The sequence below is a fragment of the Leguminivora glycinivorella genome, chromosome Z (genome assembly GCF_023078275.1).
Source record: "Leguminivora glycinivorella isolate SPB_JAAS2020 chromosome Z, LegGlyc_1.1, whole genome shotgun sequence".
Lineage (NCBI taxonomy): Eukaryota > Metazoa > Arthropoda > Insecta > Lepidoptera > Tortricidae > Leguminivora > Leguminivora glycinivorella.
Window position 1 is genome coordinate 13,336,582 of NC_062998.1, and position 26,789 is coordinate 13,363,370.

Sequence of the window (26,789 nt, forward strand, 5' to 3'; positions counted from 1 at the left end):
CTAATCCAAGTTAATATTATAAATGCGAAAGTAACTCTCTGTCTGTCTGTCTGTCTGTTACGCTTTCCCGCTTAAACCACGCAACCGATTTTGATGAAATTTGGAACAGACAATCTTTAGACCCTGAGACAGAACATAGGCTACTTTTTATTTCGAAAAAAAGGGATGAAGGGGTTGAAAAAGAGGTTGAAAGTTTGTATGGGATTTCTTAATTTTAAAAGATAAAACCATGAAACTTTATATTTTAGCACTTGATAAGAAATCATTGAACATCTTGATAACGGATAGGGATAGGGATAGGGATAGGGATAGGGATAGGGATAGGGATAGGGATAGGGATAGGGATAGGGATAGGGATAGGGATAGGGATAGGGATAGGGATAGGGATAGGGATAGGGATAGGGATAGGGATAGGGATAGCGATAGCGATAGGATAGCGATAGGGATAGGGATAGCGATAGCGATAGGGATAGCGATAGCGATAGCGATAGCGATAGCGATAGAGATAGCGATAGCGATAGCGATAGCGATAGCGATAGCGATAGCGATAGCGATAGCGATAGCGATAGCGATAGCGATAGCGATAGCGATAGCGATAGCGATAGCGATAGCGATAGCGATAGCGATAGCGATACGGATACGGATACGGATAATATGGGTATCGTTAGAGGGATACGGATAATCGGTCGGCGGTCTCTTACAATCAATGTGCTCTAAGACGATCGTTGTTTGCTTACTTGAAGATTACGTTTGCGATAAGTATAAGCAAAATGTAAAAAAATTTAAGGGATAATAGAAAAAAGTACTTTTTACCCACCGATCATAGTGTCAAAATACGGGCTATGTGGGATGTTTATAAAGGTTTCCCCAGCGTATATAGAATTACCTACGCTGTGGTCGATGTGTAATATTTCTACAATCATTGCAAGCAAAAGTATTATGTGCAATCGAAATAATCGCAGATAAATATACCTACAGAGAAACCTAAGGATCCAAATGAAAATCTTAATGAATACTTTTATTACACCGGCGAAGCCCCGGGTAAAAGCTAGTAATTCATATTTACAAAGTCCGCGTTACTTGTCGAGCGCGAGTATGGACTCGAGCGCGACATGGCAAGTTGTGCTAGATGGGGCATGTCTATATTTCCATAGACATATCATAAATTCTTTTATCTCTGGATACTTACAATATTTTCTGATATGGAGATTTATAGATACCTCTATTCTACTCTATTCTCCCTGATTTCTGACAAGTTCTTCTGTCAGTTACTTTCAGTTTGGTCTGGAACGTGGTAGTGTTTTGTGTATATACTTAATTCGTAAATACAGTACCACCAGATAGATACAGTATTCAATATTTTTCAAGATCTTAAGTTAGTTCGTAATCATTAAGGTTCTTAGTTTAAAGCAATGAACAAAACAGATTCTATTGAACAACAAAGCCTACCAAGTGTGCCAGCGATAGGTAAGGCATAAAACCATAATATTAGCCTAGACCACATCTATTTTGTAAATTACAACATTTAAATTTATTTATTTACTGGAAATTTAACTTACAATACATTACGAAATATAATACATATACAAAAAATGCCACTACTGTAAACTTCTAGGGTTTAATTATGTAACAGTCGGCGAGATCGCGCGGTCCATCCGCGTTTGCTCAAAAGTATTGTTAGGTAGATACATTATTTTTCCAGTTGAAGCCGTAATTGTATCCTCACTATGGGGCATAAACCTGTCAGTTTTATAGACAGTTTACTTTCAGAAAAGAATTCCAAACGGCTGCTATATCTCACACCATACCCTAATGTTTCACTAATAAGCATCTCCACTAACGAAGCAACCTCAAGTGAAGACAGTGGAACGAGCAAAAAACGTAATGGCTCTAACTCTAGAAACAACTGGCATCGTCAATATGAAAGACCTGGCTCGGCAAGTACTTTTATAGATTAATTTATAATTAGTATTTTATATTAGTTATTCTTAACGGACTTGTGTACCTGACTCCTTATATTTATCCGCTATCTTCTGATTTAATATTACATTAAGGGATAATCTTATTTATTTGATTGATTTATTTTGTTAAGGAAGTAGTTAGTTACCTCGCTAAGAAAGATAGCGTGTTACTGCCTAAGTTACTGCCAAATGAGCTGGAATTCCTCCAAGTGGTAGCAGAGGACGACGTGACGGCTGTGCGGGCCTACTGCCTGTCCCACCCATCTCTTGACATCAACTGCGTCGACTTTCAGGTAAGACATATATTGCAGACATCTATTGCGATTAATTTGTCTAATGTTCGTTCAGAATTTCAGATACTAATACAACATACGAAGATCTTGCGATACCATTGCATGTTGTCTCGTACCTATCGGGCTGCGTAGACATCAAGAGGCCAACCTTGACGCTCCGTAGCGTGTAGTCTCTCTTAGTCGCACTGATATGGACGAGTGATAGAGTCTAGTTAACTACTATATGCTACGGAACGTAAAGAATGCAAAGATTCCAATCGCCTCCTGCTTATGCGGCCACTTTAGCAGTTCGGATTTATGACAAAACTCTGTTGATTACATAAGCTAATTTGCTTAATGTATTATTACAGTAAAATATGTCTCGTGTAATGCCAGGGGCCCATTTCTCAAAACTGAAAGTTAGAAGTTACAAACGGAAGTCTCTTTCCAACTTGTCATATTAGACATTGACAACCACTTGTAAATTGTAACTTGTAGCTTCGAGAAAGGAGCAACGGCACGGCATACATATAAACTGGCTTTTTTAATACTCATTAATGTAAGTACAGTAATCGTGTCCTGTTAATTATTGAATTAACACACTTTATTAACCACCATTTTAATGTGTTTAATATAGGGCACCTCAGCACTTCACATAGCTGTAAAAAACCGATCGGAAGCAATGGTTGAATTTCTCTTAACACAGCCAAATATAGAAATCGGTGACACGATAATGCACGCCGTTCGAGAGAATGCCATAAAAATACTTGGTAATGACGTTGCACATGACTTCTTTTCAAATAAAATTTAAGATTTTTTCCCACACCAGTGGGCTCTCTTGATTCTTCGCAAAAGGATAAGAAAACTAAATTTTATGAGCAAGAGTGCCAAGTAATATCATACAAATTTTAACAAAGCTGGTAGAATTTACCTTTAATTATAGATATTCAATAGAATGATGCGTTTCATTTAGTTTGATGTTTTACAGTATATTTTCTTGGTATTGGTGTGGTGAAAAATGTTGTGTTTCACATGGAATCTTTCACTTGCTCGAGTATCAATATTGACACGTGCGTTTAAACAAGAACTTTAATACCCTGTTGTAAAAGAAATAACATGTCTTTACATAGACTTAATTTAATTTATATAATTATTTTTTGTAGAAAAGCTGCTCGACACCCGAAAAAACACAAGTCCTGCGTTAGAGTTTGTTGGCAGCACTCACTCGCCAGATTTCCCCGAATATGTCACGCCTTTGATGCTGGCCGCACACTCCAGGAACTACGAAATAGTAGCGCTGTTGGTTAATCGAGGCCACACTATACCTCAACCACACTCACCGAATTGCCTTTGCGGAGAATGCAAGTCAGTAAATTCTACGGTAATGGCTGGGATCTCACCAGTCGACCGCATTTAAATTGCAGACCCCAATACAGTTTACTACTTCTCTGAACGGCCGGGTTTAGCACAACACTTTTATTCTTTGCTATTGAACGAAGCTATAATGTTTCCGAACTAATACTTTACTTATGTACATAAATATATACCCAGTTACCCACTAACTCAGTTTATTGAGTTGGGCTCAGCTAACTCTGCAGCGTTTTTGTAGCACGTACAAGTATTGCTATTTATGTAATAATGACATTTAAAATGTTAACGCTTATCTACACTATAGTGTAGCCCGCTTGTGACGATTACCTATTTACACTAGCTTAGTCCGATGATGTAGCAACAAGATTAGTTGAGTACCTGCTGGTGCATATAGATTTTTTTACATATGCATACATATATAACAAAACATAATCGTGGGGAATAGTTAAGAAGTAATGAGGTACCACCCTTTTGTTAATCATCATTCTTTATTTACTTATTTGAAAGGGAGTCCTGCGGGCTGTGACACGGACGGACGCTGTGCGGCCTAGTAACTCCCGTCTGGCTTCGTAAGTTCGTACCGAGCTGTGTACGCTTCCAAGTACCAAATCCATGTGACGAGTACCTTTTGTGAATTCTCCTCTTTTATTTGAAAAGGAGTCCTGTGAGACGGACGCTCTGCCTCCAAGCAATGTCCGGCTGGCTTCGTACCGAGCCATGTGCGCGAGTACCTACTTAATCCACACGACGAGTACATCATTTTCTTTATTTGTAAGGGAGGCGCGTGAGATAGATGTTCTGCGGGCGAGCAACGCGCGGCTAGCTTCGTACCAAGCCATGTGCGCACCCGAGTACCTGATCCACGTGACCGCGGACCCCATACTGGCAGCGTTTCGCCTAGCGAGGATGCTGAAGGCTCACGCTGACACCTGCCGCCACCAGGCTGCAGCCTACATGCAACTGAGGAAGCAAGTCAGCGAATTCGCTGTCAATCTTATAGGTTAAACATACATTATACTCCTGTATACCCAAAAGGGGAAGGCAGAGCATATGAACGTTCTCAAGTGTCAGTGCCACTCTTAGCAATCAAAAGGTTGAAAGAAAATGTAAAACACGATTAGGTATATATTAGAAACGATATTAGGCACTGTGGCTTTTGGCTCTTACACCGCCGGACGAACTATACCTATTTAGGTGGCTAGGCTAGCTTATTACCCACCACACATCACTTTCTCAGAAAGAGTAGGCGGTTTTGAACTAACTTTACTTTTGTAGGAAAACGTATTAAATATGCACACGTGTATGTATGGTCATTATGTTATTTTCGGTTCACTAGACGCAGTTGAAATATAAACCTTGCTGCACAAATACGTATATATAGCAATCCTTGTCGTCTAAAAAATAGTCTATCTGTAGTTATATAATTTCACAAGAAGCAATTTAAATATTAACGATTGTATTAATTATTCGCCGTCAAGTCAAAGGAAACTAAACCCTATCTTAAACACTTGTAAATTAAGTTGTAGACGGCATATGATCAGTTCTTACCGTAAGTTCAGTTCATTAGCGGGTTTAATCCATAATTAGCCGAGCTTTTACTGCCTCAAGCGTTCCGTTAGCCGTTGCAGTCTCAATAAAACGACAGTACCTACATTACACGTGTCACATCATATAGCTTGAAACAGCATTAAGGCTCTAAATGACATCAATTTAGCCACAAGTTTATTCCCCGCTATGCTAAATGCTAAATATCAAATCGTTGGCCTTTGGTACAAACCGTTAGCCCGCCATGGGATGCGGTTTGCCCTTTTGTTAGCCACTACTTTATTGGGAAACCGAGCAATAATAAAACTATAGTCTCTGCAGTAGTTACAGCAGGGCCCAATTCGAATTTTAAAATACCTACATTAGTCATTGCATATGTACATCAAATATTTCCGTTTCCGATATGGACGGTCTCAAAATAATGTTATTGGTTACTGACACTGATATGCAACAGCCATTCTTTATTTTAATTTAAAATTGTTAACTTTAACATACCTTACTAATTTAAGCAATAACAATTACTTGAGAAAGAAATGCCATACCTGTAAGTAATTACAAAATTACAAAGTTTATCCTTCATTTTGCCGTTTAAAGGTAATAATTATAATGACAATCTTTAAATAGATATACGTCTGTTTAACCTTTTAACTTCTATAGTTTAAGTACAGTAGCGGTAATCTGTACAAAGGGTCTCGCAAGAATTAACATTAACGGCCTACGAGGGTCATGCCAAAAGAAGTTAGATACTCCATGGTCATTTGATTGATACTGGCCAGTTATACACCAATGTAAAGGTAGGTTATCTGCTTATAAATTTAAAAATGGAACACTTGGAAATTCTTAGGATTCCTTTTTTAATTTTTTTTTCTAAATAATTTTGGCGGGAATTTTCCGCAACAATGGAGCTTACTCGACGTGATTTTCGTGTTATGTTATGATATATTATGACTTTAAAAAAGGTTTAACACCTCAAGAGTGTTTTGAACTTTTAGTCTCGACTTTTGGAGAGTCTGCGTGTTCACGTGCAACTGTTTTCAATTGGTTTGCTGAATTTAAAAGAGGACGGGAGAGCTTTGAAGATGAGGCGAAGACCGGACGGCCGCCAACCGCAGTCACTGAAGAAAATGTAAAGACTGTGGAAAAAAATATTCGTGCGAACCGACGAATTACATATGTAGAGCTCGAGCGTGAACTTGGCATTGGATCAGCAGCATTGCAAACTATAATTCATAGTAAACTGTCTCTTCATAAGCGTTGTTCAAGATGGGTGCCGCACAAGCTCACCGATTTACAGAAAGACCGTCGCGTGGATTGGTGCAAATTTATGATAGATAAATTCGACGCAGGCGAGAACAAAAACGTATATGATATACTTACAGGTGACGAAACATGGCTATATAACTACGATCCCGAAACAAAGCGACAGTCCACAGTATGGTGTTTTGCAGATGAGCCGACGCCAACAAAATGTCGCCGAACCCGAAGCACACAAAAACAAATGGTTGCCTCATTTTTCTGCAAGACGGGACATATTGCTACAATAGTGCTAGAAGATCAAAAGACAGTTAATTCAGAATGGTATGTGACAGTTTGTGCCCCAAGAGTACTATCAGCTTGGTGTGACAAGCGGCCGAAGTCAGGAACCCGGCACCTGCTCTGGCACCACGACAACGCTGCCCCGCACACTTCCGCTAGAACACTTGACTATTTCAGCTCAAAAAACGTGACTATTCTGCCCCACCCCCCATATTCCCCTGACCTAGCCCCCTGTGATTTTTATCTTTTTCCTAAAATTAAAGAAAAATTAAAAGGAAGGCGATTTGAGAACAAAGAAGATGCATTGGCTGCGTATAATTACGAAATTTCTGAGGTGTCTAAAGAAGAGTGGTCATCGGTATTTTCTAAGTGGTTTAGACGGATGAATACGTGTATACGTGTTCACGGTGGATACTTCAAAAAAATAGATAGCTGTAATAAAGAATAAAGTATGTAAATTTTGAGTATCTCATTTCTTTTGGCATCCTCCTCATCTAAAAGGATTAATACTGCACCTCTTTTACGATCCCTGTCAGGGCCTATCTGTGTTGTTCCTAATTTTTCATTAAATTGGTACTTGTTTTACTGTTTCGGAATTTCATTGCCTGCCTCTTTCTCAGTCTTGTCTTTTTGATTAGCCCTTAACATCGGCAATCGGACTTTAAAAATACCTCATATGTGTATGTATAGGTATGTAATAGTATGTATACATCAGTGGCGGCTGGTGAGCAAAAAAAAACATACCTTAACATTAAGGTACTTTACTAGTAATCCATTTTAGGCAAGCCGGTGGGAATCGGCTTGTATGGACCAGCCGCTGCTGGTATACATATACTTCCCGAGTTAAATACGCGCGCTTTTATCTCATCATTGCGCATAGGTTTTTTAAAATGGCAAACTTTTTTTTATGGGATATAGCAGGCAAACGAGCAGACAAGTCACCTGCTGGTAAGCGATCACTGCCCCCACATGAACACCCGAAACACCAAAAGTGTTGGAGGTGCGTTGCCGGCCTTTAAGACGAATGTATTACGCTCTTTTACTTCTAAAATATTATGATGGCTGACGTTAACTTAACAAGTGGCAAGTTTGCTTTGCCCAATATTGCTATCACCTTAGGTAGGTCTGACTGTGTAAAAAAATACAATTGGCACCTACAAAATATCAATTAAATCAATTTCAAAGATAGACTCTTCTTTTGAAACTTTGAATACCACGACTTCGTTTTCTTCCAACCCCTTAAGGAAGTTTAGCTAAATTTTAGCTAAATTTGGAACCCTTAAGTTTAGCTAAATTTGGAACGGAAACTGCAGTTTCATTTCATGTTCTCTCACTTTTAGGAACGCAGGCGTGAGTTTATGTTTGTACTAGCTTTTGCCCGCAGCTTCGCTCGCGTTAGAAAGAGACAAAAAGTAGCCTATGTCACTCTCCATCCCTTCATGTATCTCCACTTAAAAAAATCACGTCAATTAGTCGCTCCGTTTTACCGTGAAAGACGGACAAATAAACAGACACACACACTTTCCCATTTATAATATTAGTATGGATTTACTAGCTTTTGCCCGCAGCTTCGCTCGCGTCAGATTCCATGCAAACTTCCAATCCCTATTTTAGAAAAGTTATAGGTAATATTAGTATGAATACGCAGGATGCTGCTGGACGTCTGCAGAGGTGGAAGCCGTGTTGAAGCAAACGTGCTGCCTGAGCCGCTCGCTGTTCAAGCTGCCGCGACTCCTGATGGCCGTCGACTACAAACAGAAGGAGTTTGTCGCACATCCTAACACGCAACTGGTAACACTGATTTAAACTTTCACGATTTATATACCCGTATTACATTATCATAGACCGTGTTTCTTTTTGTTTTGCGTTAAATTCGACACGCAGTTAGGCTCATCATCAGGAACCAGCCTGTATACCTGTATATGATGGGTAGGTGGCGCTGTCACCGAAAACAACACCTCCGTATATTTTTACTCATATAAAATAATGTAAATAGTGAAACATCATAACTTCAGAACTATTGTTATTTTTAAAATGTGTTCAACAAGCAACAGTGTTATCTCTCGCTAATTCTAGTGCAAGCTTAAAATAAACAGTGTTTTTATATTGGTGACAGTCATATCATCTAGTAAGCAAATGGGCAACAAAAACATTTCTAAACAAAAACAAATACGACAAACAGTGAATATTGCAGACATTTTTAACAGTGATACATTAATTAACTATTCCGATTAATTAATACAGTGATATAAAGAAATCAGTGTGAAATAACTTTTTAATTGAACGATAAATTTGAGGGTGAACCAAAATAAAGACCTACATCGCGCCTACACCTTGAAAACATGCAGAAGCAGAACGGGAAAACGAAGATATACATCCGGGAAACCACAAATAGCAAGCTTGTCGAATGTAGGCACAAAATTTTGGAGCAGGAAAAAATAATACAAGAAAAGGACAGTGAATTAAAGACATACGAGAAAATAATTAGCAGCTTACAAACTAAACTAAACGACAAGGAGAGGCTTATACAACGCATGTCAGACGAACAGGAACAGGATAGTGTCGATTTTGAAAAAATGTGCAAAGAAAATCAACAGTTGAAGAGAAAAATAGCAGAGCTTGAAGAAATAAATATAGACCTTCAAAACGACATTTTCAACACACAACAAGAAAACATAACTTTAGCAAACGAACAAAACGAAGTTGAAATTGTAAATAATGCGATTATTTTACCGCTAAAAATGCAACTTAATGTTTTGCAGCAAGAATATGATGAATTGAACCGTCAATTCATGGAACTCAGCCTAAAATATAACCACAAATATGTGAAAGAGGACGAAAGCATCCAACAAGAACTACTACCACAAGGGAAAGACTGTAGAATACGCACAAAACGATCCATGGCTAAGAAAATCAAGCAGAACAGGAAAACTATCAAACGACTATTGAGGGAAAAGCAAAGGGTGTTAAAAAATAATGAAAATACAAACCAAAAAGTATCTCATCTGGAGCATGTATTAGCCACACTTGAAAACACACATGGTAAAACAGAAGTAGAATCAGAATGCCAAAAAGATAGCTTACTATATCAAATAGAAGATAACGAAACACTTGCAAGTAAATTAGAAGGACCAATACCGCCACCTGTAAGCGAGTTGTCTAAATCAGATCGGAATTTGCCAAATTTTATCATCTATTCAGACATTGTCGGCCGCAACATACACAATCATATGGAAATCAAACAAAATCTGGTTTTTAAAAACTACTGCTACCCACATGCACCATGTACACATATTATCAAACAACTAGAAAAACAACTCCCTAATCTGTGTAAAAATGACCAGTTAGTCATATTAATAGGTCACTACAGCACTATTAAGGAATCGATTCCCGACTATATTTTGAGACTACGTAAAATAATGGCAAGACAGCAGGACATTAACTTCAACTTAATAATCTCAAGTGTAGCATTTGATGGGGAACATGATAACGAAATCTTTATATTAAATCAAAAATTGCATCATATTGCAAACACAAGTGAAAACACGAAATACTTTGAACTTAACAGAAAAAGGAGTCAAACCGAGCAAATTGCATTGTCTCACTATCAAAAGACAAAACTCATAGTGGACGCACTGAGTCTCATCACACAGGACTTTAGACCAACTTCATCGCTGACCTTCATAAAGCCGGAAGACATGGATATGAAGCAACCGGTTTTTCTGATAAACAACTGTCGAGACGGAGTGGTATAGTTATTGTTCATTCAAATGTTCAATGTATTAGAAATAAGTTAGAAGACCTGGAGCTCTTAGCCGTAAATACATCTTGTGACGTACTCTGTATCACGGAAACTTGGCTAACCGAATTGCAAGCCCGGATTGTAAATATTAACAACTACGACCTAGCTACCCTTTTTTGTAGAAACAAATATAAACATGGCGGTGTTGCCATTTTAGTAAAAAAATCTATAAAGTATAAAGTTCGAAATGATTTTAATAAGTTATCTGTAGAAAAACATTGTGAGCTAACGGCAGTCGAATTAAAATCACCAAAGATAATTATTATAGTAGTTTATCGTGCAAATTATGATATAAACATTTTCGAAGATACAATATCTAAAGTCTTAGCAAAAGCTCATTATGAAAATAAGCAAGTTGTTATAACAGGTGATTTTAATCTCGACTTCTTGAAAACTTGTCAATCTGTGCGCAGTTTTAAGAATATACTAAAAAACTTTGGTTTTAAGGCCATAATAAATAAACCAACAAGGATCTCTAACCAAAGCGCAACATGCATTGACAACTTTTTTATTAACTTTAGCCATAAGGTAGTGGAAGGCAGAGTCATGGAACATAAGATAGCAGACCACAACGCAATTGAACTTAAAGTGGAATGTCCCTTGTTTAAAGAAGCAAAAGACAATAAGATATATACTCGAGTATTTAATAATAATAACTGTAATTACTTTAACTACCTTTTCAATAAAGACATTAGACTGAGCAACGCAATCTTAGAAGCGAATGGAGCTAACGATAAAGTAACCACTTTAATTAATGGAATCAACCACTATTACAATATTGCATTTCCTGAGAAAAAAATTCAAATAAAGCCCAATTCTACATCCTGGGTGACGCCTGGTATAAAAGTTTCGAGAGACAATCTAAATAAAATGGAACAGCTTCAAGACTTCCTACCTACTGACGAGAGAAAAGAAAAAATTAAGGTATACAAGAAACATCTTAGGAAAGTTATGATAGCTGCCAAAAAACTGAACCACTCTAATAGAATACAAAAATCTGCTGATAAGATAAAAGAATCCTGGAAGATCATTAAAGAGGAAGCCGTATGTGGAACAGAGAAGACAACGGGCATACCTAACAAACTTCTTAATCAAGAAAATGCCACGTACACTAGTAACCACGAAGAGATGGCAAATATATTCAACACATTTTTTACGACAGTAGGCCACAAGATAAGCGGACATTTAGACATCTCATCAGAAACATGCACAGAATACCTTAACAATAAAAAAATACCATATAAACAAATTGTATTACATCCGGTTACGCGAGAAGAGCTAATGAGAATAATTTGTAATCTTAAAATAAAGAAATCAAAAGATGTTCTTCAAATGGATACAAGACTTGTTAAGCTTATTGGTTTTAATGATAAAATTATGGAACTTCTTTTAGATAGTATAAACTGTTGCATTAGGGAAGGGATATTTCCAGATATATTGAAGGTCGGCAGAGTAGTACCAATTTATAAGAAAGGAAATACATCAGACCCGAGCAATTTTAGGCCGATTTGCATTTTGCCTGTCTTTTCAAAAGTACTGGAGTTAGCACTGAAGTCGAGAATAGTAACATTTTTTGAAGAAAACGATCTATTCACGCACTGCCAGTATGGATTCCGAGCCGGCAAAAGTACGGAGGTCGCGATTAGACGAGTAATAGACTTTATACTCGACTCCTTGGATACGTCACAACAATGTGCCAGTATATTTTGTGACTTATCTAAGGCATTCGATTGTCTTAGGCACGACATTCTACTCGCGAAGCTCAAATACTATGGATTTAATGGGAAAGCTCTGGATATGATGTCATCATATATGCAAAATCGTAGTCAAATTGTACAGGTTGGAACAAGTAAGTCGGAAATAAGAAATAACTGTATCGGAGTACCACAGGGTTCAATTCTGAGCCCTGTGTTATTCTTAATATACGTTAACGACTTACCATCAAATATTCCAGAAGGTGCACAAGTGACTCTATTTGCCGACGACACACATGTGGGAGTGAGGCACGTGAAATTCAGCTTAATGGAAGAACAGCTAATACAAGCTCAACAAAGCCTCAAGAATTGGTTCCAAGCAAACGGCATAGTAGTGAATACCGACAAGACAGTAAATGTTAAGTACAAAACCAATTCTCGCATAGACAAAAACCCAACTAGCCTACAGTATCAAGACTCCACGAAGTTCTTAGGGTACATAATAGATGATAAATTAACACATGAAGATCACATACAGAAACTTTGTAGCAAACTTTCTTCGGCTAATTTTGTGTTACTGAAGCTCAAGCCTCTAATAAACCCAAGTACTTTAAAGATGGTCTACTACGCATATATTCAATCCCTAATAAATTATGCAATAGCTATATGGGGAAATGCATCGGATATTCAGAAAGTACTAGTTTTACAGAAGCGTTCTGTGAGGATAATGTGCGGTGTCAACAAACGGGATTCGGCCAAACCACTTTTTGAAAGGCTAGGCATTATGACAGTAATCTCATTATTCATATATAATTCTTTGCTAGAAATTCACAAACAAACGGACTCTCTCCAAAAAATATCTGATATACACAATTATAACACGCGATCTAGACACAAATTGCTTCTACCTAAGATGCGGCTTAAAAAATGTCAAAAACAGGGCGTTCACTTAAAGATCAAACTGTTCAATAAATTGCCACAAGAAATAACTAACCTCCAAACAAATAGTTTTAAGACCAAAATATCTATATTTTTCAGGAAGCATGCCTTCTACTCTGTCACTGAATATTTAAACTGTGATATTGACATGAACAAATTCGCATGTTCTTATATATATATATATATATATATATATATATATATATATATATATATATATTTCGCTTGTCATGTTTTCAATGTTATATTTAAATGTACATATATACTTTAATTATTTGTAACGACATACCATGTAATGGACATATTACTTTATGGTGAATAAAAACAATACAATACAATACAATATACCTATCGCTTTTCGTTAATTTAGATTTTTTTTTTGTTTCCATACATACCTAATAAATGGATTAATTAAAGCGAGAGAACCTTAATCATAACATTTAAGTCATTGTCAAGTGTTTAACGGCACATGTCAAAACAAATTTAACATTAGGAAGTGGTAAGTAACTAATTTTATTTTTTTAATAATTCGATAATCGTAAGAGTTACGACGCTAAGTAGTTTCTTAGAGAAATTGATTGTATTTTAACTAAAGAATCTTCCCTTAAAGTAAACGGGATTCAATAAAAACACGGTGTATATCTTTGACCATAGGTCTGTATTCAACGTGAACAAAAGGACGACCATAATATTTCTATGATAGCGTGATATCGGTCGCATGCCAAAGAGGGTCGAGTATATCACCTCGAGTGTCAGTCTAATAGAGTACAAACATAGAGCTTTCTGGCTGACTGTACATTTTTCCAAAATTAATAATCGTGATAAACAAGAAATAGAAATTTGGCGTAACTGCCCAAAATCAAGTTTCCCTTAGTGCCCTAGGTAGGTATCAAAAAGTACAAACTTTATGTAAATGCCCCTATATTTCTATATTAAGAGTTAAGACTAACTCGTAGCCTCAAGAAATAAAATGAGTAATGAACAGGTAAAGGGTTCGCAAGACATTTTATTTACAACTGCGGGAGATTGTAGCGCTATTTTAATTGGCGCCAGTCCACGCATCCAATCGCGTGCTATTATTAAGGTGCCTTGGGGTTATTTCAATAGGACTATAGATTACAAGAGATGCTTATGAGTTGGGTCGAAAGTCACAATTTAGATTAGGCGACCAAATGTGTTTCCCATCAGAGAAAATGGTACTCATACTTCACGGGCTAAAATAACCTTTTTTGTGAAGTCAGGAATTTCCCTTGGTCACAAAATGTTCTATGACACGTGTTGCCACCGACAGCGACTATGACTGACCCCGACACAAAGATTAAATTCGCCAAAAAATCATTTGATTATTCAATGCCGTCATTCCATCAACTACTTACTAGAAAGAAGCTTACTTTTCCTATAAACGAATTCATTTGTTTTATTTTGACATATTTTAAATTTTCCGACGCCAAACGAAAGATACGCCGCTGGCTCTGTGGCGCAAGCCGAATGGCACAATCGCTCACGCCGCGTCGGAGACGCCAAACGAAAGCGATACGCCGCTGGCTCTGTCGCGCCAATACGCAAGCGCGATAGAGATAGATATCTACTAGCGCTTCGTTTCGTGAGCGTTTCGTGAGCGTTTGTGCCATTCGGCTAGCCACCCTGAGGTGTTAATTTAGGAGATTTTCAAAATAACAAATTTATCCCTTAACTTAATAACCCCAACAGACTTCAACAGTTGAACATCCGCCACTCCGTTTCCAGGTTCTGCAATCCTATTGGCTGGAAAACTGGTCGAGTTGGGAGACCAAGTCAACGGTACGCAAGGGACTTATAATAACAAGCAGGATTTTCATTGCGCCTCTCATTCTATTTATGTGCGTGGTGAGTACATTTCCGCCGGATATTAACATGTTTGATAGCCTGACGTCTGAATACGCCTTTAGCCAGTAATCAGTTAGTAAATACAGATATTAGGAGCTTCATACGGACATAGCAATACTAATTGGACAAATTGGTCGTAAATTCGCTAGCCGAGAGTAAAATTCACTTGATCATTAGGTTACTGTTAGATTAAAATGTTATGTACTACCGGGTATTGGCAGGAACATGGTTCAACCGAACTTAGTGATTAACTCACGAAAAACAATTTCCAGACAAAAGTAAGCATTGACGATAAAAAGCTACTAGCCACCTGTCGGCTTATTAAGTTTGCTTCCAATTTTATCACTTATCTATGGATACCGGATAGAGTATGCGTCACGCCTTGGCAAGTAGTATGTCAGTGTGAGAGTGACAGATGGCTTATCCATGTAGATAAGTGATAAAAATGGAAGCATATACGGCGCTGGACATCATGTGATTTTTTTATCGTTTTGAGGTTCGATTGATTCTTCTTATCTTCATAAAGCGCGTAGCATGCCTTCTTAAACTTTGACGTTGGCGGAATCATCGACAACAATGGAGCCATAACGCTTAAAGATTGATTGATTTTCCTTATAATGTAAAGAAGTCTACTGTCATAATATATGACCATATTATTATTATGTCATAAAACATTCTAATCAAAACTCGCCACCATAAGCTCCTTGATAGCAATTAACAAAGATAGTTACCTAGAGTTTGCGGGCTGCAGTCGGTTTTAATGTTCTATAACATTTGCATTTGGCACTTTATCTACTGATAGCTACCTAGCTAACCGTTACCCACCGCTAGAGTTTGTAATGTAATAGTCTAATAATTTTATGATAAAATGATTAACCTAAATATGCAAAATATTGATTTAAACTAGCACGATCTTCATTCATATGTCCCGTTTTAATCTAAATATGCAAACTTAATTACTTAGGTTAACTCTTTTTTATCACTGAATGGAACCACTGAATTTGGAAATGCCGGGATAACGCAAGGAGGATGATGTGATGATGATTGATAGGGCTCGGTGCCATTGTTCTTTTAAACATCAACCCGTTGATGATGACGTTTACCTATTACCCTTGAGGAAGTGGGGCTAACAAAATAGTTAATGGTCTGATTCTGGTTAGCTATGTAGATATATTATTAATATAATTATAGACTGTTAAGCAAATGCTGTCACTAAAAAAAGGCGTGAAATTCAATTTTTCAATGGGTCGGTAGACCTTCACTCCCCATATTGCCGCCTTTTTAGTGACAAAACTTGCTCGACGGTCTACTCTATAGCTAGTTTAGCTACTCGTAATTACGACATGCATAGTAGGCAAGTGGTCTGTGCCCTAGCGCCCAGGCACAAGCGCGCGATACAATCAGCACATATTTCGGCACAAACGGCGCACGTTGCAGGCAGCCCCGTGCCACCGGCTCGTTAGCCACTACCAGATACCGTTGAACAAGCTGATTACCCACGCCACCGCCTACTTCGTATTCCTGGCCCTAGTCTTCTATATCTCTAATCAAGATAAAGCGAAACAGAAACGAGGACCGCCGAATACGGGTACGAGCTTTATTCACTCTCGCTAAGATTACGATGATGAGATTCTTTGTCAAGATTATCACAATTAATTGTTAGGAACATTGTAGGTCAGCGATTAGCGTTTGATTTGGTACTGTTAGCGTTACTCGTCAAAATCGATTTAACTTCTCATATCTTATTTATTTTATTCTTATTTGGTATTGTAATTCGATCTGCAATACGAGTGTACTGTACCTCTTTTCTCTCATTGGTTTAATAGGTACATACCGTTAAATATGGTATCTTGCTTACCGACTAATGAACTGCGCATTCCTCTAACATAATCATAATTATTTACCAACTACTTATTAAAATTGAGGAGGTTTTTAATGGAGTTGAATCCGTTGTCGAATGATTTATTGACATTAATAGTCTAAAACTATTATGTATTGGTAAAGTACTATATAGTACAATCAAACCTGGTAGGTATCTAATATGCCTTACTAAATAGCGTTGTGCATTTTTAGGCATATCATAGCCTACTTAGTATACGCGTAGAGGCCCTAGAGCTACCTGTCGTGTCGTTGTGTCAAATATTAGTAGAAAATAGTACTAAAAATTAATTGTATTAAATGTTCAACCAAAAGCTGTCAAGGAAATGTTATTTGACACGATCCCTCAGTATTTTATTAGCTAAAATAATATTTACCCGGTATTACATATATGGTCCTTACCAAGGACCATATAATACCCGGACAAACAAAGCCCATACAAAAAAACGTACCCCTGAAATGTATGGGCCTTTTAGGCTTAAAACTAGATGGCCAAAAACAAATTTTCTCCAAATATTTTTGCATGTTTTTAATTTTTATAAAAACAAATGACATGCTTCTTTAATTAATATCATGATATCACGTCAATATACATTTTGAAATAAATAAATTATTTGTAGGTATCATCAGTGTGTAGTTATGATAGTATTTAATAGGCGGCGCTAAAAAATCGAGGTACGATTCTTAGTATGAAGATTGTAAATCCTATATAAATAATCCATGGCTATAAATAATATGTCCTTCTTACCGATGACCCCAGGAGCGGAGACGCCACTGATGCTCTTCGTGCTAGGGCACGCGTGGTCCGCTCTGCGCAAGTGCGTGGTGCAGGGCCCGCGACGGTACTTCTCTTATGCTTGGAATATCTTCGATCTCACCATGCTCTTGCTCTTTGGACTTACTTTTGCCTTTTGGCTTGCTGCCAAGTATGAAACACTTAATGAACATGAGGAACTGGGTAAGTAAACAATGGGTTTCGTATAAAACAGTAGGTACCTACAGCATATTTATGCACTCTCGGGAGTCGAGGTCTAGACAGCTGCTTGACGTTTGCGTAGTCAAATTTAAACCAAGTTCAAAACCTATTAGAATATATACACAAAGAATGCTTGTTTTTATAAATATTAATGTCCTTTATTTCATTTTAAATTGCTAAATAATATAGAAAAAGCTACTAAATAAGTAGGTACCATGAGAATTGTTTCATTGTGCGTAACCGAATGCACGAACGCTCACGAAACTCTCACGATAATAGGTATCTCTTTCGTAGCTATTTATCTCTATCGCTCTTGCTTATTGACGTGAAAGAGTCAGACAACCTTTCTGTGGCGTTTCGGAGGCGTTTCGCGTCACAGAAATGCCATTCGGCTACTGGGCCAGGAAGTCCTATAATCCTCTCCCGTGAATCCTATTTAAGTGAAATGTTAAAGATGCAAAACTTTAACCAGGCAAACGAAGCCTTATTGACTTGTTGACAGAACGAAAATATTGGAACCAACATGATCCAACTTTACTAGCTGAGGGTACCTTCTGCCTTGCTACGATTTTTGCATTCTTCCGACTCTTGTCATTTTGCCAGCTCAACTACCATCTTGGACCTCTTCAAGTAAGTGAAGCTCGACTCAACAGCATAGGTAAGACTGATTAGTAAGTAGTAGTGCCGTAGTAAATGTAAAGGACTATCCACACACAGACAACGCATGTCTTAAGACGCGGAACGGGCGTCAGCGGAAGAAGGACGTAAGACGCGCCCCAAGCGACGCGTCGCCTGCGGCGCGTCTTACCTTACGTCCTTCGTATACAAAATGTACTGAGGAGACGTTTTTTTAATTACACTCGGGCGGCCTGGCGCTGACGTCTGTTCCGCATCTTAAGACATGCGTCGCCTGAGTGTGGGTTGCCGCTAAGTGTTTTATAAATCTAAAGTTGGGAAATACCTCCTACGCGTACCGATTGTACCATTAAGTATGATCCGGGAGGTAATAAGAGAATACCATAATATATGCAATAGACTACCTACTCCAGGGTACGTAGCTGAATGGCACAAACGCTCACGAAACGAAACGCTCGTAGATATCTATCTCTATCGCTCTTGCGTATTGGCGCGATAGAGCCAGACTACCTTTCGCAGCGTTTCGATTCCTCTAATCACTTCAGACATATATTTATTTATAGTAACGTACATAAACCGTTCACAGGTGTCTCTAGGAAAGATGACTGTTGATATCTACCAGTATCTAAAAGTGTACGCAATAATAATAAGCGCATTTGCTGTTGGCTTGGCTCACTTCTATCAATATTACGATGGCATGGTCTATGAGGACGAAGCTGGCATGAAAACTGTACAGGTACCTTATTTAATTTAATAGTGCCACTTAAAGTAGGATTCCTTCGTATGTCCTGTGAAAGTGTTTTCTCGTTATATCGTGGACGGCTGAAACAGGTTTTGATCGACCGGAAAGACGATAACAGGACAAACCAGGAAATACCTGCTACATACATACACGTCTACTAAGCTCGGCAAAATTGAAATACTTGAGTTACTATACACTTGTACAGTCAACCAATCTCAATCCTAGGCCACTGTAGAACCCTTTCACAGTAAAAGTCACACTGACTTCTATAGCAAATAAAGCACGTTGTCAATATGACAGAGTTCTAGAGTGGCCTAGGATTCTATTGGTTGACTGTACAATGGTGTTTCAGAGACAACAGAGGCGACCCTTTTAACACTTAATTATAAAATGTAAAGGTCATGCCGAGCAGAAAACGGTATCTAATTTTATTTCCGACGAAAAGCTAGCCATCTCCCACGCGACATCGACATCTATGGGATGGGACATATCAGGGGATCGATTTTTGAATTTCGAACGCACTAATTCGCCGTTTGTAAGTCTGTGGAAAACGACATACCTAATGCTATTTTTGAAAAACCGGCCAAGAGCGTGTCGGGCCACGCTGTGTAGGATTCCGTAGTTTTCCGTATTTTTCTCAAAAACTACTAAACCTATCAAGTTCAAAACAATTTTCCTAGAAATTCTTTATAAAGTTCTACTTTTGTGATTTTTTTCATATTTTTGAAACATATGGTTCAAAAGTTAGAGGGGGGGGACGCACTTTTTTTTCCTTTAGGAGCGATTATTTCCGAAAATATTAATATTATCAAAAAACGATCTCAGTAAACCCTTATTCATTTTTAAATACCTATCCAACAATATATCACACGTTGGGGTTGGAAGGAAAAAAATATCAGCCCCCACTTTACATGTAGGGGGGGTACCCTAATAAAACATTTTTTTCCATTTTTTATTTTTGCACTTTGTTGGCGTGATTGATATACATATTGGTACCAAATTTCAGCTTTCTAGTACCAACGGTTACTGAGATTATCCGCGGACGGACGGACGGACGGACGGACGGACGGACGGACGGACGGACAGACAGACATGGCGAAACTATAAGGGTTGTTAGTTGACTACGGAACCCTAAAAAGGACGGCTAGTAATTTTAAAACCAGTGTTAATGACCACTCGTTTTCGATTCTGTTAGTAGAATTTCAATCGCTAGTAGTAGAGATATTATTGAACGAATTTCACGAAATCGAATGGCCGAGATTAAAAAATCGGCCCCCAGCTCAGGGGTGTCGAGATGTGTTCGCTATTTGCTACCCAGTGACCCAGTTAAAAGTGTTAAAACCAACCGTGTTAACTCGCACCTTATATTTATTATAATATAATGCACAGGCGTCGTCATTCATAAGCTTGCCGGACACCCTAAAAACCTTGTTCTGGGCGTTGTTCTGCCTGTCGCCGTTGGAAAGTGCCGACGTTGTACTGGACAACCGCAACTCTTCGGACGGGTTGCCCTTGGCTCAACACACATACACTGAACGCATCGGATACTTCTGTTTCGGATGTGAGTTTATTATACCTTAACTGTTTTTAACCCCCGACGCAAAAACGACGGGGTGTTATAAGTTCTGTTTGTCTGTCTGTGTGTGTCTCTATCTGTGGCATCGTAGCTCCCGAACTGATTAACCGATTTAGATTTAATTTTTTTGTTTGAAAGCCAACTTAGTCGGCAGTGTTCTTAGCCATCTTTCATGAAAATTGGTCCACTAGATGAGGGGTTTTTCAAAATTTTAATTTTGTGGTCAGGTTATATTATGAGTATAAAAAAACTCATTGAAGCGACATAAGTAGTCATACATTCCTTAAACATAAGGTATTGCTGGGATAGCTGCGGACAATTCTTATGTATACGCCGGTAAGCTAAGCTCTCACGGTATTTTTGCTTCACTTTTATATGCAGTTATCGTCAGATTAATAAGTAATGGATTGTATATTACATAATACGTAACTAGTCACAAAGATGACAGATTTTACTAACATTAAGTTTATGCAAAAAAAAATGTAGGTCGTATATCGTACGTACGTTGTAAATATGTCAAAGTATGATGCCTATTGCCTACTCTCAACTAGACACCCCAAAAACGCCATTCTGAGCGTTATTAATTCTGACGCCCCTCTATTAATTCTGCAAGACGATACGGTAGGGGTCAATTCTCCATACAAACGCTCTCGACTATTTCCTCCCGGGTTTTTGAAGATAGAGCGTTTGAGATGTTTGAGATGATTTTTTCAACACATATTATTATTATTATTATTATCTGTGTCGGACCGTTTAGATTTTTTGATATTCTGCTTTTTAAAGATTCTAGAGCCAATCAAAAATTTCCAAAAACGGCATTTTTCATTGTGGCGCAAAAAAAGGTGTGATAGTCAAGATTGGTAACAATTAACCAAAAAAGCTAAACGGTCCGACATAGATTATTTCATTGTTATTCAGAATATTCAGATTCTCAAATTTCGTTCCGATTGATTAAGTTTTGAAGGAGGAAAGAGTCGAGAGCGGAACCTCGATTTTAAAGATTTTTTTGAAATATCTTTTGACTGAGTTGTTCTTAATGGACAATTTTTTTTCGATAAATCTAGTTAATAACACTTGTATATTTAACTAAAATTCCCAAGTTGAAAGGGGGGCTCCTTTCCATTTTAGCATTTTCGCTTACTGGCTCAGAACTCGCCAAACACAATACTAATAAATACAACTTCGGTGTCTAATAAAATGTCTATGCTCAGCTCGGTAGACGGGAATTACATGCATAACCAGGGCTACAGTCAAGAATTCAAGATTATTACCGTTTAAATAAATATAGTTTATTCCTTATACCACATATAACTTAATCCGTATATGGAAAATTAAGTGTGTCGATAAGCATGAAAATAGGGCCTTAAACCCTTTAAAAGGCAAATGATTATACTATGAAGGGGTATTTGTAACTTTTCTATATATACCTATTTACTTTAAACAACTTTTTACTTAAATTAATACCCTAGTGAACATAAAGGCACTCATAAAATCTAAAATTGACACGGCACGCATCATCCATACTCCATACTAATATTATAAATGCGAAAGTAACTCTGTCTGTCTGTCTGTCTGTCTGTCTGTCTGTCTGTCTGTTACGCTTTCCCGCTTAAACCACGCAACCGATTTTGATGAAATTTGGAACAGACAATCTTTAGACCCTGAGACAGAACATAGGCTACTTTTTATTTCGAAAAAAAGGGATGAAGGGGTTGAAAAAGAGGTTGAAAGTTTGTATGGGATTTCTTAATTTTAAATGATAAAACCATGAAACTTTATATTTTAGCACTTGATAAGAAATCATTAAACATATATTTAAAGTCACATACAGGTCGAACGCGATTAATTAACATTATTTTTACCTTTAAAATAAACATGGTGGGAAATAAACATTAACTAAAAGCGGGTAGATTATATTTATTTGTCTACCCCGAACATTTATATAAATTAATATCGGGTAGTTTTGTGTTGTTTACATCTCCGGTGACATTTTGCTGGGACGTCAGTCTTCCGCGACCACGGCCAGTGCAACCTGGCCGAAACGTTGGGAAAAAAGGTAAAAATAATGTTAATTAATCGCGTTCGACCTGTATGTGACTTTAAATATGTGTACAAAGCGCGAGAACTTAAAGTGTTATATCATTAAACATCTTGATAAGGGATAGGGATAGGGATAGCGATAGGGATAGCGATAGGGAAAGCGATAGGGATAGCGATAGGGATAGCGATAGGGATAGCGATAGGGATAGCGATAGCGATAGCGATACGGATACGGATACGGATAATATGGGTATCGTTAGCGGGATACGGATAATCGGTCGGCGGTCTCTTACAATCAATGTGCTCTAAGACGATCGTTGTTTGCTTGCTTGAAGATTACGTTTGCGATAAGTATAAGCAAAATGTAAAAAATTGTAAGGGATAATAGAAAAAAGTACTTTTTACCCACCGATCATAGTGTCGAAATACGGGCTATGTGGGATGTTTATAAAGGTTTCCCCAGCGTATATAGAATTACCTACGCTGTGGTCGATGTGTAATATTTCTACAATCATTGCAAGCAAAAGTATTATGTGCAATCGAAATAATCGCAGATAAATATACCTACAGAGAAACCTACGGTCCCTACGGATCCAAATGAAAATCTTAATGAATACTTTTATTACGCGGGCGAAGCCGCGGGTAAAAGCTAGTCACTTATAAATAAACGAGCCAAGAGTTTCTACTCACATTTTCTCGAAGTGCTTCATCATTAGGTACTTGGGTTTGGATTATACCCGATAAAAAAAAATTCTTTACCTAACACTAGGTATATTAAAAAAACCGGCCAAGTGCGAGTCGGACCCGCGCACCGAGGGTTCCGTACAAAATTAAAAATTTATGGTTTTCGTAATTTTTCCTTTATCTATGCTATAAGACGTTGCTTCGTACCAAATTTCAAGATTCTGAGTTCACGGGAAGCACCCTGTAGGTTTTGATTCCCTTGCAAGTGTCGAAAATTTGCGGCATAAACGGCTGTATCTTTTGATTGCGTTGGCTTAGAAGTTTGATTTTTTCACAGCTTCAAGGGACAGTAGACCTGAGTAATTGATATAAATTTCAGCTTCATACCTCCACGCGTTTCTGAGAAAAAGGGTCTTGACAGACGGACGGACGGACAGACGGACAACAAAGTGATCCTATAAGGGTTCCGTTTTTTCCTTTTGAGGTACGGAACCCTAAAAACACATTTTTATATAACCCAACATTCGCAAGTATCTTTCGCCATTCGGAAGTCAGTGGAAAACGATGAAAAGCTTTTTTGAAAAAATTGAGCGCGTACTTTGGAATCTAGTGGCAATAACCTTTCAATTCTGTTTGTAGTACCTACTTATTAGTAGAGTTTAAATGGCTATTAGTAGTAGAGATCTCAAAAATTGATATTTAAATGACCCCCATTTGGTCACTGACTCAATCACTGATGATCATCAAAATTAGTGTAAGTACTTTCTTACTTTTTCTGGTAAGCAACCTAGTAAACTAAATATGTAGACAAAGATAAAGATAAAGATAAAAAATTGTTTTGTCCTTTAATATCAGCGGGTAAAAACGCATTTTATCCACTAGTGGGTAAAGTAATTTGACCTTGAATAAAGTCAAATTAACTGCTTTAAAATTGATAAACGGAGGTGAATCTAGTAATAAAAATGATTTACCACCTGTGGAACTACTGGAAGCAGTGATAAACGCATTTCTTGCGTTGTAGTTTCCTCGCTATAGTGAGGGGTAAAGTTTTGTGTTACACTCGGGTGCAAATGTTTTTTACTTCTCGTGTGTTAAAAAACAACTTTGCCCCCTTGTATAACATAAACACAAAAACAATTGTTGAAGGATAAGATTACATCCATTTGTGCATGTCCTAATTATTAAATAACACAAGTTTCCAGGGGTCCCCGCACTAGGCTTAGGCCTGTACCGCGGGAGACCAGTATTACATTGTGTGATGAAAGTTAGAAAAACATATTAGCTATAATACTTACTTACATACAAATAAATCTTAAGCATGGAGTTCTTTTACCAAAAGACAAAATTCGATAAAACTAAAAAAGGCAACCTTAAACCTACCTAGGTGTAAACTAACATTAAGCTCAACCATCTTATATTGGGTTGAGCCTTATATTGGGTTGAGCTTGGGCGCAATCTGGGCGATTATCTAAAGGTATTGACCTTTCGCGCTCGACTCTCTCTGTATGTTGTTCTTGAACGTTTACAAACAATCCGTACCTAGCTTATATTGAAAAGCTTATATGTATTTTAAGGTACAGTGGGACAAATCTCGACTGGGGGGCAGTTGTAACTGATCCATTTTTTCCATTATTACACTATGATGTTGAGTTCTACGTGTAGACACTGAACACGCCTACCATATATAACCGGTGGACACTCTATTTTAATTATGCAAACATTGTAAAACATGGAAAAAATGGACCAGTTACATTCGCCCCAATTTGGACCAGTTTTTAATCAACAATAACGCTTCCTTTTATCCCAACTGATTACTATCCGCATCCGCACTTATCCCAAAATACATTACTTTTATTTACGAACCCACAAAGGCATATAAGTAGGCCCGGTATTTCTACTTTGATCGGCTTAGGTATAAAAACCTGGACTTCGATAGTTAACATGAAATTTTTGCAGGTTTCGAAGTAATCTCCGTGATAGTAGTGTTAAATATGCTGATAGCGACTATGTCTAACACATACCAGCGGGTCATAAACAACGTTGCTACCGAATGGACCTTTGGGAAGACTGAAGTATGTACCTAAGATTTTACATAGCCTTTATACATAAACACTGTATTATGAAGCGTTTACAAAGAACAAGAGGTCACCTCAGATGTATAATTTTGCTTACATTCATGTTTTTGGTATCATAACGATCAACTGATGGCATCAAACTTTGACATTTTAAGTATAACTTCAAAAATAGTACATTACATCAGAGGCCAGGAAAATGAGGATTTCCGGCCAAGTGGGTATATACGGGAATACGCCGAGGCATGTATAGTGCTTTTCTCAAACATACAATGAAATAAAAAAAATGTTCTAAAGGACAATTATATTTTATAAAAAAAAGTTACTTTGCAGGCCTAGGCCTAAAAAATAATACGAAATCCCTTTACAGTCCTCTCGAGTTGTTGCGCCCAAAAAGCGATACTTCCCAGCCCATTTTAAGGAACGTAAAGACAATATTTCATTGCATGTTTGAGAAAAATACTTTACACTATATTGAGTTGGTAAGTACAGGGGACAATTTTGAATTAGGGATACTTTCAACTAATGGAAGTAAGCAATTCTCCATGTTTGACATTATTAGAGTACATCATACGTGTCCACTAGATTACTTCAGTATAATATTGTGTCCCTGTACCTTCTTCCTCTTAGTCGTATACTCTTGTCAGAGTAGTCGTGGTCATCGGTCGTGCTGCCTTTTTAATGGTTTCGCGCCATGTACCTACCTTAAACAGCATTTAACTAAACAAAGACCACTCAAAACCATTAAATGTCTAGTTCCCATCTGTACATAATATGATTATTGATTAGTGGTAATACTATTAAAAATACCAGTATATTAAAATTAAGGCCGGGGTGCAGGCAGACCAAAAAGGAGATGGCGGGACGACCTGGACGCATTCTACCCAAAATGGTGGGAGAATGCCGACAACAGGGTCGAGTGGAGAAAGCGAGGGGAGGCCTTTGCCCAGCAGTGGGACACAAAAGAGGCTAATTAAAAAAAAATGAGATCTATTGCAGATGTATCTGAACTACATGTACGAGACCACGCTGCCGTCGCCATACAACCTCGTCCCGACTCCTATTGGCGTAAAAGCAGCCGCCGAGTGGCTGTTCCGATTGTGCCGCCATAAGCTGCCTGCCAAGTGCTGTACAAGCTACGCTAATATTGTGAATATTCAATTGTAGCCTGGCAGAAAAGAGTAGAAAGTAATAGGGGC

At 37.8% G+C, this 26,789-nt stretch overlaps 1 protein-coding gene across 1 annotated transcript; it reads left to right on the forward strand.

The window, feature by feature from the left end:
* The first annotated feature begins 1,884 nt into the window (after nt 1–1,884).
* LOC125241677 (short transient receptor potential channel 4-like) lies at nt 1,885–26,757 on the forward strand. The gene is made up of 14 exons (XM_048150255.1): nt 1,885–1,941; nt 2,093–2,254; nt 2,871–3,003; nt 3,397–3,614; nt 4,394–4,604; nt 8,334–8,476; nt 14,867–14,986; nt 16,424–16,574; nt 17,625–17,822; nt 18,343–18,470; nt 19,063–19,212; nt 20,608–20,779; nt 25,475–25,590; nt 26,590–26,757. Exons 1-14 carry the CDS (start codon nt 1,885–1,887, stop codon nt 26,755–26,757), a joined length of 2,127 nt encoding a protein of 708 aa, XP_048006212.1.
* Nucleotides 26,758–26,789: the final 32 nt, after the last annotated feature.